The 13,286-nt window shown below is 40.2% G+C and overlaps 1 protein-coding gene across 1 annotated transcript in view; it reads left to right on the top strand.

Moving 5' to 3' along the window:
* Nucleotides 1-8,487: 8,487 nt before the first annotated feature.
* The window catches only part of osbp2b (oxysterol binding protein 2b), a 53,467-nt gene continuing 48,668 nt past the window's right edge, over nucleotides 8,488-13,286 (top strand). Inside the window, exon 1 of the mRNA XM_063017858.1 lies at nucleotides 8,488-8,736. Within this exon, the coding sequence (XP_062873928.1) occupies nucleotides 8,576-8,736 (161 nt within the window). The 5' untranslated portion in view covers nucleotides 8,488-8,575. The remainder of the gene's footprint in view (nucleotides 8,737-13,286) is intronic.

The following is a 13,286-nucleotide window of genomic DNA, read 5'->3' on the forward strand; positions in this document are numbered from 1 at the left end:
TTAAGGGAAAACTGCTCTCTGTGGTGCCCTCGGATCTGTAGGTGGACATACGGGACCACTGATGTTCGAATAATGGGTGCAGGCCCCACCTTTTGCACTAGCATTTAGAGGTTTTGGCATTTCTTTTCACATCTTCCACTATTATGACTGACTGCACCTTTAATGCTCTTTCTAGACGATTGTTCATTTTCTCTCCACAGCAGCGAATGAAAAAAAATCGATTCCAATGTTAGATTCAGATAAGACATATTTTTGTAGGAAATGGTTTACCCCCCACAGAGAGGGATTAGTCACCACCGGAGGGGGGTCCTGTCATCGCCCGGCTCTGTTATCGGAGAAATCTTTATTTATTTATTGCCATCTCTCTGCATTCTTACACAGTACTTACTTTTCTTTCTCAGCACACACACACACACACACAGTTAGTACAGACTCAGGTTGAGCAATATAGCAAAATAACAAATACTAAGGCTGGAGACTAAACTAAAACACAACTAATCCCTGTAGCTATTTTATAAACAACTATACATTAAAGTGCACTATATGGCTAACAGTTTCTGCACACCAGCTTCTATATATCCCATCCTAAAGCATTTACATTGATATACAGTTGGCCTTAACATTTACTGGACGATTTTCTTCTAGATTCTGGAACGTGACTGCCGGAATTCACATCTATTTATCTACAAGAGCATTAGTGAGGTCGGGTACTGTTGTTGTGCTAGTATCTGGTTTTCAGTGATTTGGCTTCCAGTTAAATTAGGCTGAACGGGGTTTATGTTCACGGCTCTGTGCTCTTCACCAGATTCAACAAAGCTTTTCTAAATGATGCTTGATTTGTGCACAAGGGTATTGACATGCTAAAACTACACGTCAACAACTGGTTGCCACAAGTTCTCAAGTACCCAACTCTCAAGAATGTTGTTGTGTGCCGTAGCATAAACAAAGAAGCCAAAACTCTTCGAAACAGGCCAAGAACATTTAAATTTTTCATCCTGCTTCCACTGTACAGTTGATTTAGGCAGGAGCATTCACCTGGCACAAAACAAAATTAGATTCATCTGATTCAGGCTGTGAAAGTGTGATTCGTCAGTCCAGAGTACAATCGCAGTGTGCTTTACACCAGGGTTTTTAAACCCTGGGTCAGGGTCGCGAACCAAAGAATGGGTCGCAGAGAATAATAATAATAATAATAATAATAATTAAATAAACAAATTTTAACAGGCACATAAACACAAAATTAACTTGTACACAAACACCCTCTTGTGGAGGATTTACGTTACATCTTGTAAACCACAGTGGGACCAGATTACCACAGTGTTTTTTAATTAAGTATATTTCATTTTGTGTTACCTGCTGATGCATTGTTTGTGTTGCCTGGGTCATGGTAAAGATCATGGACAAAATGTGGGTTGCTTGGAAAAAAGTTTGAAAAACCCTGTTTGCGATATGCTCCTCATAAGTCCATCTGAGAGCTGCACAAACCGAGCGTCGGAAAGCCAGTAAACCGGTAGATGTCAGATCTGTTATTTAATGTTTTTATTATTTAAGAAATGTTAAGAGTCCAGACATTTATTACAATGTGTGTAATGAAGAACACTTGGTCATATCTGCATTATTTAGAAAATACTCAGAATAGTGAATCACAATATTGGTAACACATCATCATTGTCCAGCCCTGGTACAGACCACAGACAATCCAGCACACTTTTGCAATGTCAGTTTGTAGCATTTAAACACAAAATCTATTATTTAACACTTTATTACACAGATGTAATAGTCATGAGAGTCTTCCTTCAGCAGGTCTATTAGATTCAGCAGCATGTAGCAAAAATCCCAAGGTTTATTACTGTTTAAGTAGACCACACACACACACACACACACACACACACACACACAAGTAAACTGCATCGTCTTTGCGTGAAAGTGCTGCAAACTGCACTAACGCTCCTTTTCTCTTCATTTCTGGTTCTGAACCAAGCATTAAATCTATACTGACTGCATTGCAGTGGCTCCCAACCTCACATTTAAAGATCACATGATCGAAATCTTTTTTTACTGATTTTTACCTCACGCTTGTTCCAACTCAATCCAAAATATTTAGCTTTGGCAAGCTCGGGTGGCACAGCAATAAAACGTGCTAGCCAACCACCTCTGTTGCCGGCCGGTTTGGCACCTATACAGACATGATTGGCTGTGTCTGAGGGAGGGCAGGCAGAAGAGATTCCTCATTACTGCTGCAATGGTCTCTGTTGGCTGTGGGTGGGGTTTGTTTATGACTACAATTCAGAAAAATTGTCCACTGCATTCACTACATTAAAAGGTTGTAGTTTCTGATACATCACTGACAACTTTTAACATGGAAGAACCCATAAAAAAACGCTCTGCAGTTGATGCTGCATGCAGTTACATGTACGAGCTTAGCTGCAAGTGTATGTTTACAGTCATTTCAAATAATTGTCTTACACGTCTGATGAAAATGTTGACATTCCTGACAGTTCTGTCTTGTTTACTCTGATTTCTGTGTCGGTTATAAAGGTCTACAGTAATACGCTAGTGTATAGTGGGTTACAGCATGCAGGGGAAAGCATGGCAATCCTAAGTGGGCAGGTTGATTAATGGGTTAATAATATAATAAGAAATGTTGCATCGGTATATCGGGTTTTATTAGCACTGGGCTATTTATGCATAATTGGCACAAGAAGTAATGACTGGTTTTATTGTATGTATTTGGGAAACAAATGAGGCTACAGGCAGGTTGTACTGGTCTAGGAACAGCTTTACTATCTGACCCATGATTGATTTTTTTTCATTTAAGAGCAACTTCCACCAAGTATGCTGGATTTATTATACAGAACTGTATATGATAGCACACAATCCCATTTATCTGCTAGTAACATGCTCCTCGTAGTGTAGAAACGTGGGTAGACCACTGTCATGTGGTTAGCAGTGTAGCCAAGTGTAATTTTGTATTTACCTCTATGTGTACACATAGTTTAAGACAACAGGAGAGTCCACTCCACTGGCTAACATAACTGAGTTGCTAGCACTTGCTAACATTGCATCTATAATCAGTAAGATGACAAAAGTTATGTTAATGTTAAGTTATGTTAAAGTAGGGATAGCTCAGTGGTTAAGGTACTGGACTAGTAATCAGAAGGTTGCCGGTTCAAGCCCCACCACCGCCAAGTTGCCACTGTTGGGCCCCTTAACCCTCAATTGCTCAAAATGCCCTTAATCCTCAAGTCGCTTTGGATAAAAAGCGTCTGCTAAATGCAGAAAATCTAAATGTAAGTTTGGGCAATATTGTGTCAAATCTTGTACCTGCAATCTAATCACATGTCCAATCTAGATCTATTGTGTTCTACTACTTGTGTCTCAAAGTTCATCAAAGTCGACCTATATGCAAAGTCTGGGACGTAATTCTGTAGTTTGTCACAAATTCCATTTAATAATATCAACTTGACAAGAAATCAAGTGTGACCACAACTTCTCTTTGCTTCGTTTTACAGTTGTATTAGTTTGCACAAAACACCAAGACAGGTACGACAGCCTGAAGGTGGAACTTTATTGAAAGCCAAGCAAGTGGGCCGCTCAGGTGGCGCAGCGGTAAAAAACACACGCTGGAACCAGAGCTGGGATCTCGAATACATCGTATCGAATCTCAGCTCTGCCTACCGGCCAAGGCTGAGCGGCCACATGAACAACGATCGGCCTGTTGTTCAGATATGGGCGGGACTAAGCCGGATGGGGTCTCTCTCTCATGACTGGTGCAATTACGACCTCTGCTGGCTGATTGATGGCGCCTGCACAGAGATGAGAAAAGAGTGCTGTATAAAGAAAAGAGAAAATGCATAAAGAAAATATAAAAAAAAAGAAAGCCAAGCAAGTATATAAGGATTAATGCACATTTTATTCAGATGCATAAATATGTTTGAAGATTCTGATGACTTAAGACTTCCATTAAAAAAAGAAAGAACTCAGACTCCATATCATGGTTGATCTGCAATATTTTGTATTCGTGAAAAATTGTTTATATTGTTTGTTTGCTCACGTTAAATGTGTGTATGGGGTTGTATGTTTCCTCCTCGTTTAATGAACTGAAGTATGCTTCATCAGGAGAGTTGCATGCTTTTGATAACGAACTCTTTCAGGGTCAAACTGCACTAATTTTAACTTCTTGTTGTTGCCAGGTCTGCTTTTATATGTTTACTGATGTGCATTGTACTTGTGACCGAAGTAGCTTAGATGTGAGAGGATTGTTAGAGGTAGTAGTGTTATACTGGCCTAGAATTAGTGTCACATTTCTAAATCTGGAACTTTTTAAAAACTTTACTATATGAATAAGGCAACTTTACCTGCTGCACAATGCACACCTTTCACTATAAAACCAAAAGTACAAGCCAGATCCTCATTTACATATGGAAATTTGATTGGCTCTTACGTTTTCTGATGCAATAACATTTGTCTTCTACATGTTCAATACTAAATCATTTTTCAGTGAGAATTAAAGCCCCATCTATACATTGCAGTGATTCAGACCAGTGCAGATTAAAGATATGATGTGAAGAATTCAGTGTACTGATGCTTTGTGAAATCAATGTTGTGTTCTGAGAAGATCGATGTTTCTCATGTTTATTAATGTGTACGAGTGTTTACGAGTGTGTGTTTGTGTCTTTTAAGGGCTACTCTTATTTCTTAAGACAAGTAATTGTTTTTTTTATCTGTAGTTACTAACTGTTTTAATTTATTAGCAACAATAAAGATAAATGAAACCCACAACCGACTGTTAGCATTGAGGCCAGTGTTGAGTGTTTTCATGCCATTCGGTGCACTGTGGTGCCATCTGTGTGTAAAGCATCAGTAATGCAGCCTCAGAGGATCCTGATGGGATGATGTTGAATACCGACTCCACACCTCTGTGTGCCAGTGAGACGTCGCTATACTGCCATGCAAATGAAGTTTTGCCTTGTATTCAAATTTACTCCTGGTACAGAGGCACAAGAAAGAGTCTTTCAGTTCAGTGGTGCTCGATTTATTCCACTTAGTTATCATTTGACTGAAAATAAATAAAAAACAAATACTGAGGCTAATGACAAATATAATGGTCAATCAAAACATAAGTAAATTAATTCCATAATGGTTAATTGCAAGTATTTTCTACAATCACTCTACATTCATCCCAAGCCCTTATCTTTATTGACATTCTGGGCTCAAACTACCTGACAGTATCTTAACCAACCGACCTACCACTCACAAGTCATTTTTTTTTTTTTTTTTTTTTTTTTTCTTTTTTTTTTTCTCCCCTTTTAGCGCATCCAATTGTTCAATTGTTCTTCCTCTCTGTCTATGCCGAACCCTGCCCTGACGGAGGTGATTGAAGCTAACCCGTATCCCCTCCGAAACACGAGCAGCAGCCAGATGCATCTTTGCCACCCACACATTGACGAGTTTGGCGCCACCTAGCGTTGCATGCGGAGAGACACACCCTAAGGGCACCCTCTCCCATCTCTGTGTAAGCGCCTCCAATCAGCCGGCAGAGAACGCAATCGCATTCTGACAGAGAGAGACCCACATCCGGTTCTTTGTCCCACCCCCCATATGAGCAACCGGCCAATCGTTGCTCATATAGCCACTCAGCTTCGAACCGGTAAAGCAAGGCTGGATTCGATACCACGTTCTCAGAATCCAGCCCTGGTTGCAGCGCGTTTCTTTCTACCGCTGCGCCACCTGAGCGGCTTCACAAGTCATTTCTAACCAAAAGTCATTTTCTGGGCAGCACAGTGGCCCAGTAGGGCTAAGAGGTCATCTTATAATAGCTGGTTATGTGGATGCATTGGACTGTTAACAGTGACTAGTTATAGTGATGCATTTACAGCATTTATAGTGATGCAGTTATAGTGATGCATCAATATCTGGTTAGAGTGATGTAATTGCTAGCTACAATAAAAGATTAAAATGTATTTACCAGTGACAAAAACTGACTATAATGACATAATGACTAGTTACAAAAGGTGATAGTAATGTATTTTCTAGTGACAAAACTGGCTATAGTGATGTAATGACTACATTGGTTGTAGTAGGGTATTCAATAGATACATTAACCACTTATAGTGATGTAATGACTCGATATAATAACTGATTATAGTGATGTATTCACTAGTTACAACAACTGGTTATAGTCATGTAATGACTAGTTACAATACCTGGTTACAGTAAATATTTACTAGTTACAAAAACTGGTTATAGTGATGTAATGACTTGATAAAATAACTGGTTATAGTAATGTATTTACTAGTTACATGAACTGGTTATAGTAATGTATTTACTAGTTACAAGAGCTGGTTATAGTAAAGTATTCACCAGTTACATTAACTGGTTATAGTAATGTATTTACTAGTTACAAGAGCTGGTTATAGTAAAGTATTCACTAGTTACATTAAATGGTTAAAGTGATGCATTTACTGATTATATTAACTGGATACAGTAAGGTATTTCACTGGTTACAATAACTGGTTATAGTGATGCATTTACTGATTATATTAACTGGATACAGTAAGGTATTTCACTAGTTACAATAACTGGTTATAGTGATGCATTTACTGATTATATTAACTGGATACAGTAAGGTATTTCACTAGTTACAATAACTGGTTATAGTGATGCATTTACTGATTATATTACCTGGATACAGTAAGGTATTTTACTAGTTACAGTAACTATTTATAGTGATGCAGACTCCCACTGTAGCATCATTTCTTTTTTCTACCTGTTTCCTGACAATTCTGCCTTTTGTTTTATCTCGCCTCCCTGGTCGCTCGGCCTGGAATCAAACTGCTGTGGGGCGACAGCGCTACCCACTGCTTCCACTGTCCACTGTTCTTTACACTGAATCACTCAGAGAGCAGTATCACGTATGGAAAATTACACCAACAAGGCCTAACATTATGACCACTGACAGGTGAAGTACATAACACTGATTATCTCTTCATCATGGCACCTGTTAGTGGGGGGGATATATATTAAGCAGCAAGTGAACATTTTATCCTCAAAGTTAATGTGTTAGAAGCAGGAAAAATGGGCCAGCGTGAGGATTTGAATGAGTTTGACGAGGGCCAACTTGTGATGGCTAGACGACTGGGTCAGAGCATCTCCAAAACTGCAGCTCTTGTGGGGTATTCCCGGTCTGCAGTGGTCAGTATCTTTCAAAAGTGGTCCAAGGTCCAAGTGGTAAACTGGCGACAGGGTCATGGGCGGCCAAGGCACATTGATGCCCGTGTGGTCTGATCCAACAGACAATTGCTGAAGAAGTTAATGCTGGTTCTGATAGAAAGGTGTCAGAATACACAGAGCATCACAGTTTGTTGCGTATGGGGAAGCAAAAGGGGGACCAACACAATATTAGGAAGGTGGTCATAATGTTATGTCTGATCGGTGCATTGTTATACAGGAATGAGGAATCCCTTTGACATTCCTCCTGGAAGTATACATAATAAAAAGATTAATGAATAAAGATTGGTTATTACATTTTTTTAAATACAGTTTTTAGGTGTAAATGAAATTATGGTTTTAGGTGTAAATGAAACTTTTGGCTAAACAGAAAAACTGTTTATGATTATTTGATTACATGAATTATGATCATTACAGTCCAGGTTTCTGAATATTTGCTTATAAATGGTTCTGAGGGGTTTTCATGTTCCTACTCTGAGTTTCAGTATTCAGCTCTAAAACCAAAAGTCGACTTCTTGTTTCAAAGCCTGGGAATCGTGTAGAATCGAGAGCGCAAACCTTAATTTAGTCGGACTGTTTAGTAAATATGATGATATTTGAAACTCAACAGCTCTCCCCTGCTTTATGTTCAGTCTAAAACAGCTGATTTCATGCTGATACATTATGTGCAAGTGATGCTCCTTATTTATTTCATTCGTTTCATATTTCTATTCTCAGTTTCAGTAAGTAGCACTGTCGCCTCACAGCAAGAAGGTCCTGGGTTCGATCCCCAGGTGGGGCGGTCCGGGTCCTTTCTGCGTGGAGTTTGCATGTTCTCCCCGTGTGTGTGTGGGTTTCCTCCGGGTGCTCCGGTTTCCTCCTACAGGAGATAAAAATTGTCCATGAAAATTAAACGCGTGAACTGATGAATCTTGTGTAATGCGTAACTACAGTTCGTCATGAATGTAACCAAAGTGTAAAACATGACGTTAAAATCCTAGTAAATAAATAAACAAACAGTAATCGACTCCAAAACCAGTCCAAGTTCAAGCCTGGGAATTGTAGAATCGACTCTTTTGCGATTCGATTCCTAGTGCTACTGTTACCACTACACAGTTATGAGAAAGTAGGGGGCGTCTCTACACCCCTTCCTTTCCTTCTCTCTCTCTTTCTGTCTCCCCACCTGTCTCTCGCTCGTTTCTCACTCCCTGTCTGACACTCCTTCTCCTCGGTCAGGCTCCCTGTTCATCTATAGTACGCGTGTGAGTGTATGGAGAACAGCGGCCGCTCCCCTGCAGCGTCCAGCCTAGAAGATACCTCGATACCCGGCTGCGTAAACAGAGGGGCGAACCGGACCGGACCGAGGATGAGCGAACTGGTCAAGAATTCTGCGTCCACGTCTGCAAACGCGACCCCGGCCCCGGGTTCGGATACCTACAAGGGCTGGCTTTTTAAATGGACTAACTATCTGAAAGGCTACCAACGGAGATGGTTCGTCCTCAGCAACGGACTGTTGTCATATTACAGGTAATCATATGCATGCACAATTCTGACTGTTTTTATTCTGGACAGCCTTCACACTGTAACATAGTGCATTATTATAAATAAACATAAACAGCTAAACTGTCCGCGAACACATTACACAGCTATTTGTCTCTTTTTGGAGCTATAAGACAAGCTTTCAATGTCAACATACTGACCGAATTGCTTGCTGTCAACTAGGGATAGGAGTCGGTTCTCTTGAAAGAGTCGATTCACTATATGTGCTAGGAATTGGGAGATGTGAATCGATTCCTACGCACTGGTGTCGATTCCACACTTTAATATTATATATAATATTTATTTATTAGGAATTTAACGTCATGTTTTACACACTTTGGTTACATTCATGACCAGTAGTTACTTGTTACACAAGATTCATCAGTTCACAAGTCATGGACTGTGTTTGACATCAATTCACCTCACTTGCATGTCTTGTTGCATGGACTGTGGGAGGAAACATGCAGACTCCACACAGAAAGGACCCAGACCACCGTACCTGGGTATCGAACCCAGGACTTTCTTGCTGTAAGGTGACAGTGCTACTCACCGAGCCACCGTGCAGTCCACCGGGCCCAAAGCAGCCAGGTGATTCCAGTAATGTTTTGCTGTAAACATTACTGTGGCATGGTAAACTCTGATGAGTTTTTGACTGTTTAAACACTCGCATCCATTACAATCGCTCACTCACACCAAGGCACAGTTTAGACCAGTCAGTCCACCTTCTGTTTGTTTTTGGGAGGTAAGAGGAAACCAGTGAAACCAGAGTAACCAGTGAAAACTTACACAGACACGGACAAAATGCAAAACTCAAACAATGACCAGAGGTGAAAATTGATTCAGCTTTCCCAGGACCCATGTTGCTGTGTGGCACTCACTTTACCAGCTGTGCCATCATGCCTACTTGAGCTATGATAATCTGAAATGAAGTATTGTTAATTTAATATGTTGAAATTCTGTCTCACACTAATAGATGCTATTTTCCTGTATCCTCTATTGTATTGTATTTAATTACTGAATACAAGGCTGACATGGTAGCACATTGAGTACTTCACAGCGACAGGAACCTGTGGATGATCCTTGCCTTTCATCACTGTTTGCAAAGAGTTTTGCATGTTCTCCATGACTGTGTGGGTTTTTCTCTTGCCATTTATCAAGTAGATGTGTAACTATGTAGTGTCCTGCAATAGCATGTTGACCAGAGTTTCCCTATGGCTCTGGACCCTTAATGACTCTGACCATAATGAAACATTTAGGTAAAAATAGACTAAAATGTTATAAATGAACAAGTACAAGGGTGGCATAGAAGCACCACTGGTATCATGGGTCCCTTCGTTTGATCCTTGCTTTTAAAGGCTTTCTATAAAAAGTTTGGCATGTTCTCTATGTGCTCCGAATGTGGATTGTGTTTTCCAAACTGCCTCTAGGTTTGAGTAAGAATAGAGGAAAACATTGTTTGAAATTGACTCTTCGAACCGACTCACTTTGCTTCTAACAAAATCGGAGTCGATTCAGACATTTCTAGAATCAAACATTCCAGCTCTCAGCTTCATACATACATGCAGCCTCACTAGCGCTTGAATCGAATCTTAATTCTGTCCGCGTTTCCTATATAGGTGACCTACATAGTGTATATCGGAATGGCTTGTTTGTTATTTGTAGTGCACTATGTATGCAGCACTAAGCAATTTGGGATGCAGCCCTGACAGATGCGATACTACGCTGTTTGCAGTCAAGGCCCCTTTTACATCAACGCGACGTTTTTAATCACTCGAAATCATTTGTTTGCTATGAAAATAATACATTTATAAAGTCTTTAGGTTACCAGATAGCTGAAGAGTGCAGTTTTGAACGTTTATCCATATTAAAACGCGCTATTTGCGCTAACAAGATGGCATGTAATAACAAAGCTATCCATCCTTTCACTTTTATTATTAATATATTTTAAAGACTATAATGCAAAATGCAATGTTTGTCAGCCTGGCATATTTTGAATCTGGTGTAAATATTGACCTTGAGCAGTATTTGGGCTTTCTGCATGGAAACATTACTTCAGAATGTGCTAGCTCTGCCTAGAATGTAAACAAACCCGTGTTTTTAAACCATCATGCTTTGGTTTTCCAGCAGTAATAATTTCAGGCTTTCACCTCTTTAACAGACTTGTATTTTACCCTAAAAGCAGGGTGAATGCATCTCACCCGACCTCGCAAAGGATACCAACCCCAAGTTTAAGAACTACTGCTCTCATCTGTCATACAACATGTAATAAAGTCATACTTCATACAGTAATCTATCTATCTATCTATCTATCTATCTATCTATCTATCTATCTATCTATCTATCTATCTATCTATCTATCCATCCATCCATCCATCCATCCATCCATCCATCCATCCATCCATCCATCCATCCATCCATCCATCCATCCATCATTTCAAAAACAACCAGTATTAAAATAGAGTGACCTCTATGTGATCTTGTCAGCTGTAACAACAGCCTCTTTTCTAAAAAGGCTTCTCACAGGACTTTGAAGCATGTCTGTGGAAATTTGTGCCCATTTAGTCAAAAGAGCGTTTGTATGGCTGGGCACTGATGTTGGTCAAGAAAGCCTCAGTTGATGTTTTATTTCAGAGCTGTTCAGTGGAACTGAGGTAAGGGCTCTGTGCAGACCAACTGAGCTTTTTCCGGTCTTTATAGAGCTTGCTTTGTGCACAGGGGCACAGTCATGCTGGAAAGGAAAGGACCTTAAACAGTAGCTGCAAAGTCAGAAGCATGTCATTGCCTTTCCTGTTACAGACTTGTCCCCCTGAGTTGTTTCCTCATGCTAGTAGGTGACATGGCAACTCTTATTTGCCACAAGGTGTAAGTAAGTAAGTGTATGGATAAGTGTGATGCCCTGCAATAGATTGGCAACCTGTGCAGATATGGAAATTCTGGGTGGGCTCTGGACCTACGACAACCCTTTTGTGCTCTTGTGCACTAGCGAGGTCCATAAAGATTTGGTTTGACAGGCTTGTTGGGAGAATACTAAATGCTTTTTAACAGAAAGGACACAAATTCCTGCAGAAACACTTCATAAGTGTAGGCTGTTATCTTTATATAGGGGGCTAACTTTATATGGAACATCCAACAAACTTATGGTCAAGCGTCCACATACTTTTGGCCACATAATGAATAAGGTAGGTGGTACAGCAGCTGAGTAGACACACAAAGTAGCTGCATTTGTATTAGCTGGTGGCTCAGTTGATCATACTGTGATAGCCGCCTCAGAATGTCAAGACAGTAGGTATTTGGAATTCACCCAGTGACTCCTGGCACAGTGAGTGATGGTAGTTATCTGATCATGTACGCTGGTGTCTCCGTGCAGGATTGTGTGGCTGTTTTAAATTGCAGCGGGCCTTACAGGTGCCACCTGTGGCCCTGGTCGGCTACATCTGTTGTTGCAGAAGTGGTCTGAACCCTGCACGGGTAATCATGTTTCGTCTTGCTCGGTGATGGACGGATACAGCGTCCCAGATGGTTCATTACTGCATGTAGGTCTGTTCCTCTGGGACACCATAGACAGTCCGCTAATGAGGAACCGGTTACATTCAGGAGAAGATGCTGGTAACTAAACTGTAGCTTGTTATATGTACATAATCGTGGCACACTGTTGTACTGAGCACACAGGAAGAACATGCAAACTCCACACAGAGAGGATCCAGGTCAGGGAATTGAACCCAGACCCTTTTTGCAATTCTATAGGATGTAGTTACATACTTTAGGGATGCAATATTGTGTGATTTTTTCTAGTATTGTTTGTTGTGTCTGTTTTTATGTAGATCTTATCTGTTTATTATAAGTAAATGTTTTTTTTTTTAACTAAACGTTTGTTTGTACGCACCCGGGTTTTAGCTTCTGCAGTTTCATTATTTGAATCACATGATGACAATAAAGCTCTTTCTTATTTCTGATTTCTGTTTTTAATAAAATACAGGATGTTTATATTTTGTCTGCTGTCCCAAATCTTTTGGAAATTGATTGTAATTAATATTATTATTACTTTTCAGTTTGGGTTGAGTCGAGCTGAAGGTGGTGATTGGTTTAACAAAGGGGATTTTATATCCAGGGGTAAAGCATCTTTAGCTCAAACAGTGGTTCATCCACAGACACACACACACACACACACACACACACACACACACACACACACACACTGAGGAGAGAACGTGTAGTGATGGGATAACACGTAACAGAAATACAGATGGCTGTGTGTGAACATAACTAGGACAGTGTGAAGCACGCGACCCGTTACTGCGTCACAGCTTTTAGCACCACGTTTATGTAATCTTTACACACTGTATGGCCATAAGTACGTGGACACTTCCTCACATCGCAGCCATAACAGCGTCCACTTTGCTAGAAAAAGCTTTTAACAAGATTTTGTGTTGTGTGAAGCATTTCAGTTTATCCCAAAGTGTGTCTGTAACTCGTGTTCCTGTTTAGAGATTTTGGTTTGCTCAGTAATGGTATACAGCCTCTGATCCACAACACTTGCT

This window comes from Trichomycterus rosablanca, chromosome 21 (assembly GCF_030014385.1).
Source record: "Trichomycterus rosablanca isolate fTriRos1 chromosome 21, fTriRos1.hap1, whole genome shotgun sequence".
Taxonomy (NCBI): Eukaryota; Metazoa; Chordata; class Actinopteri; order Siluriformes; family Trichomycteridae; genus Trichomycterus; species Trichomycterus rosablanca.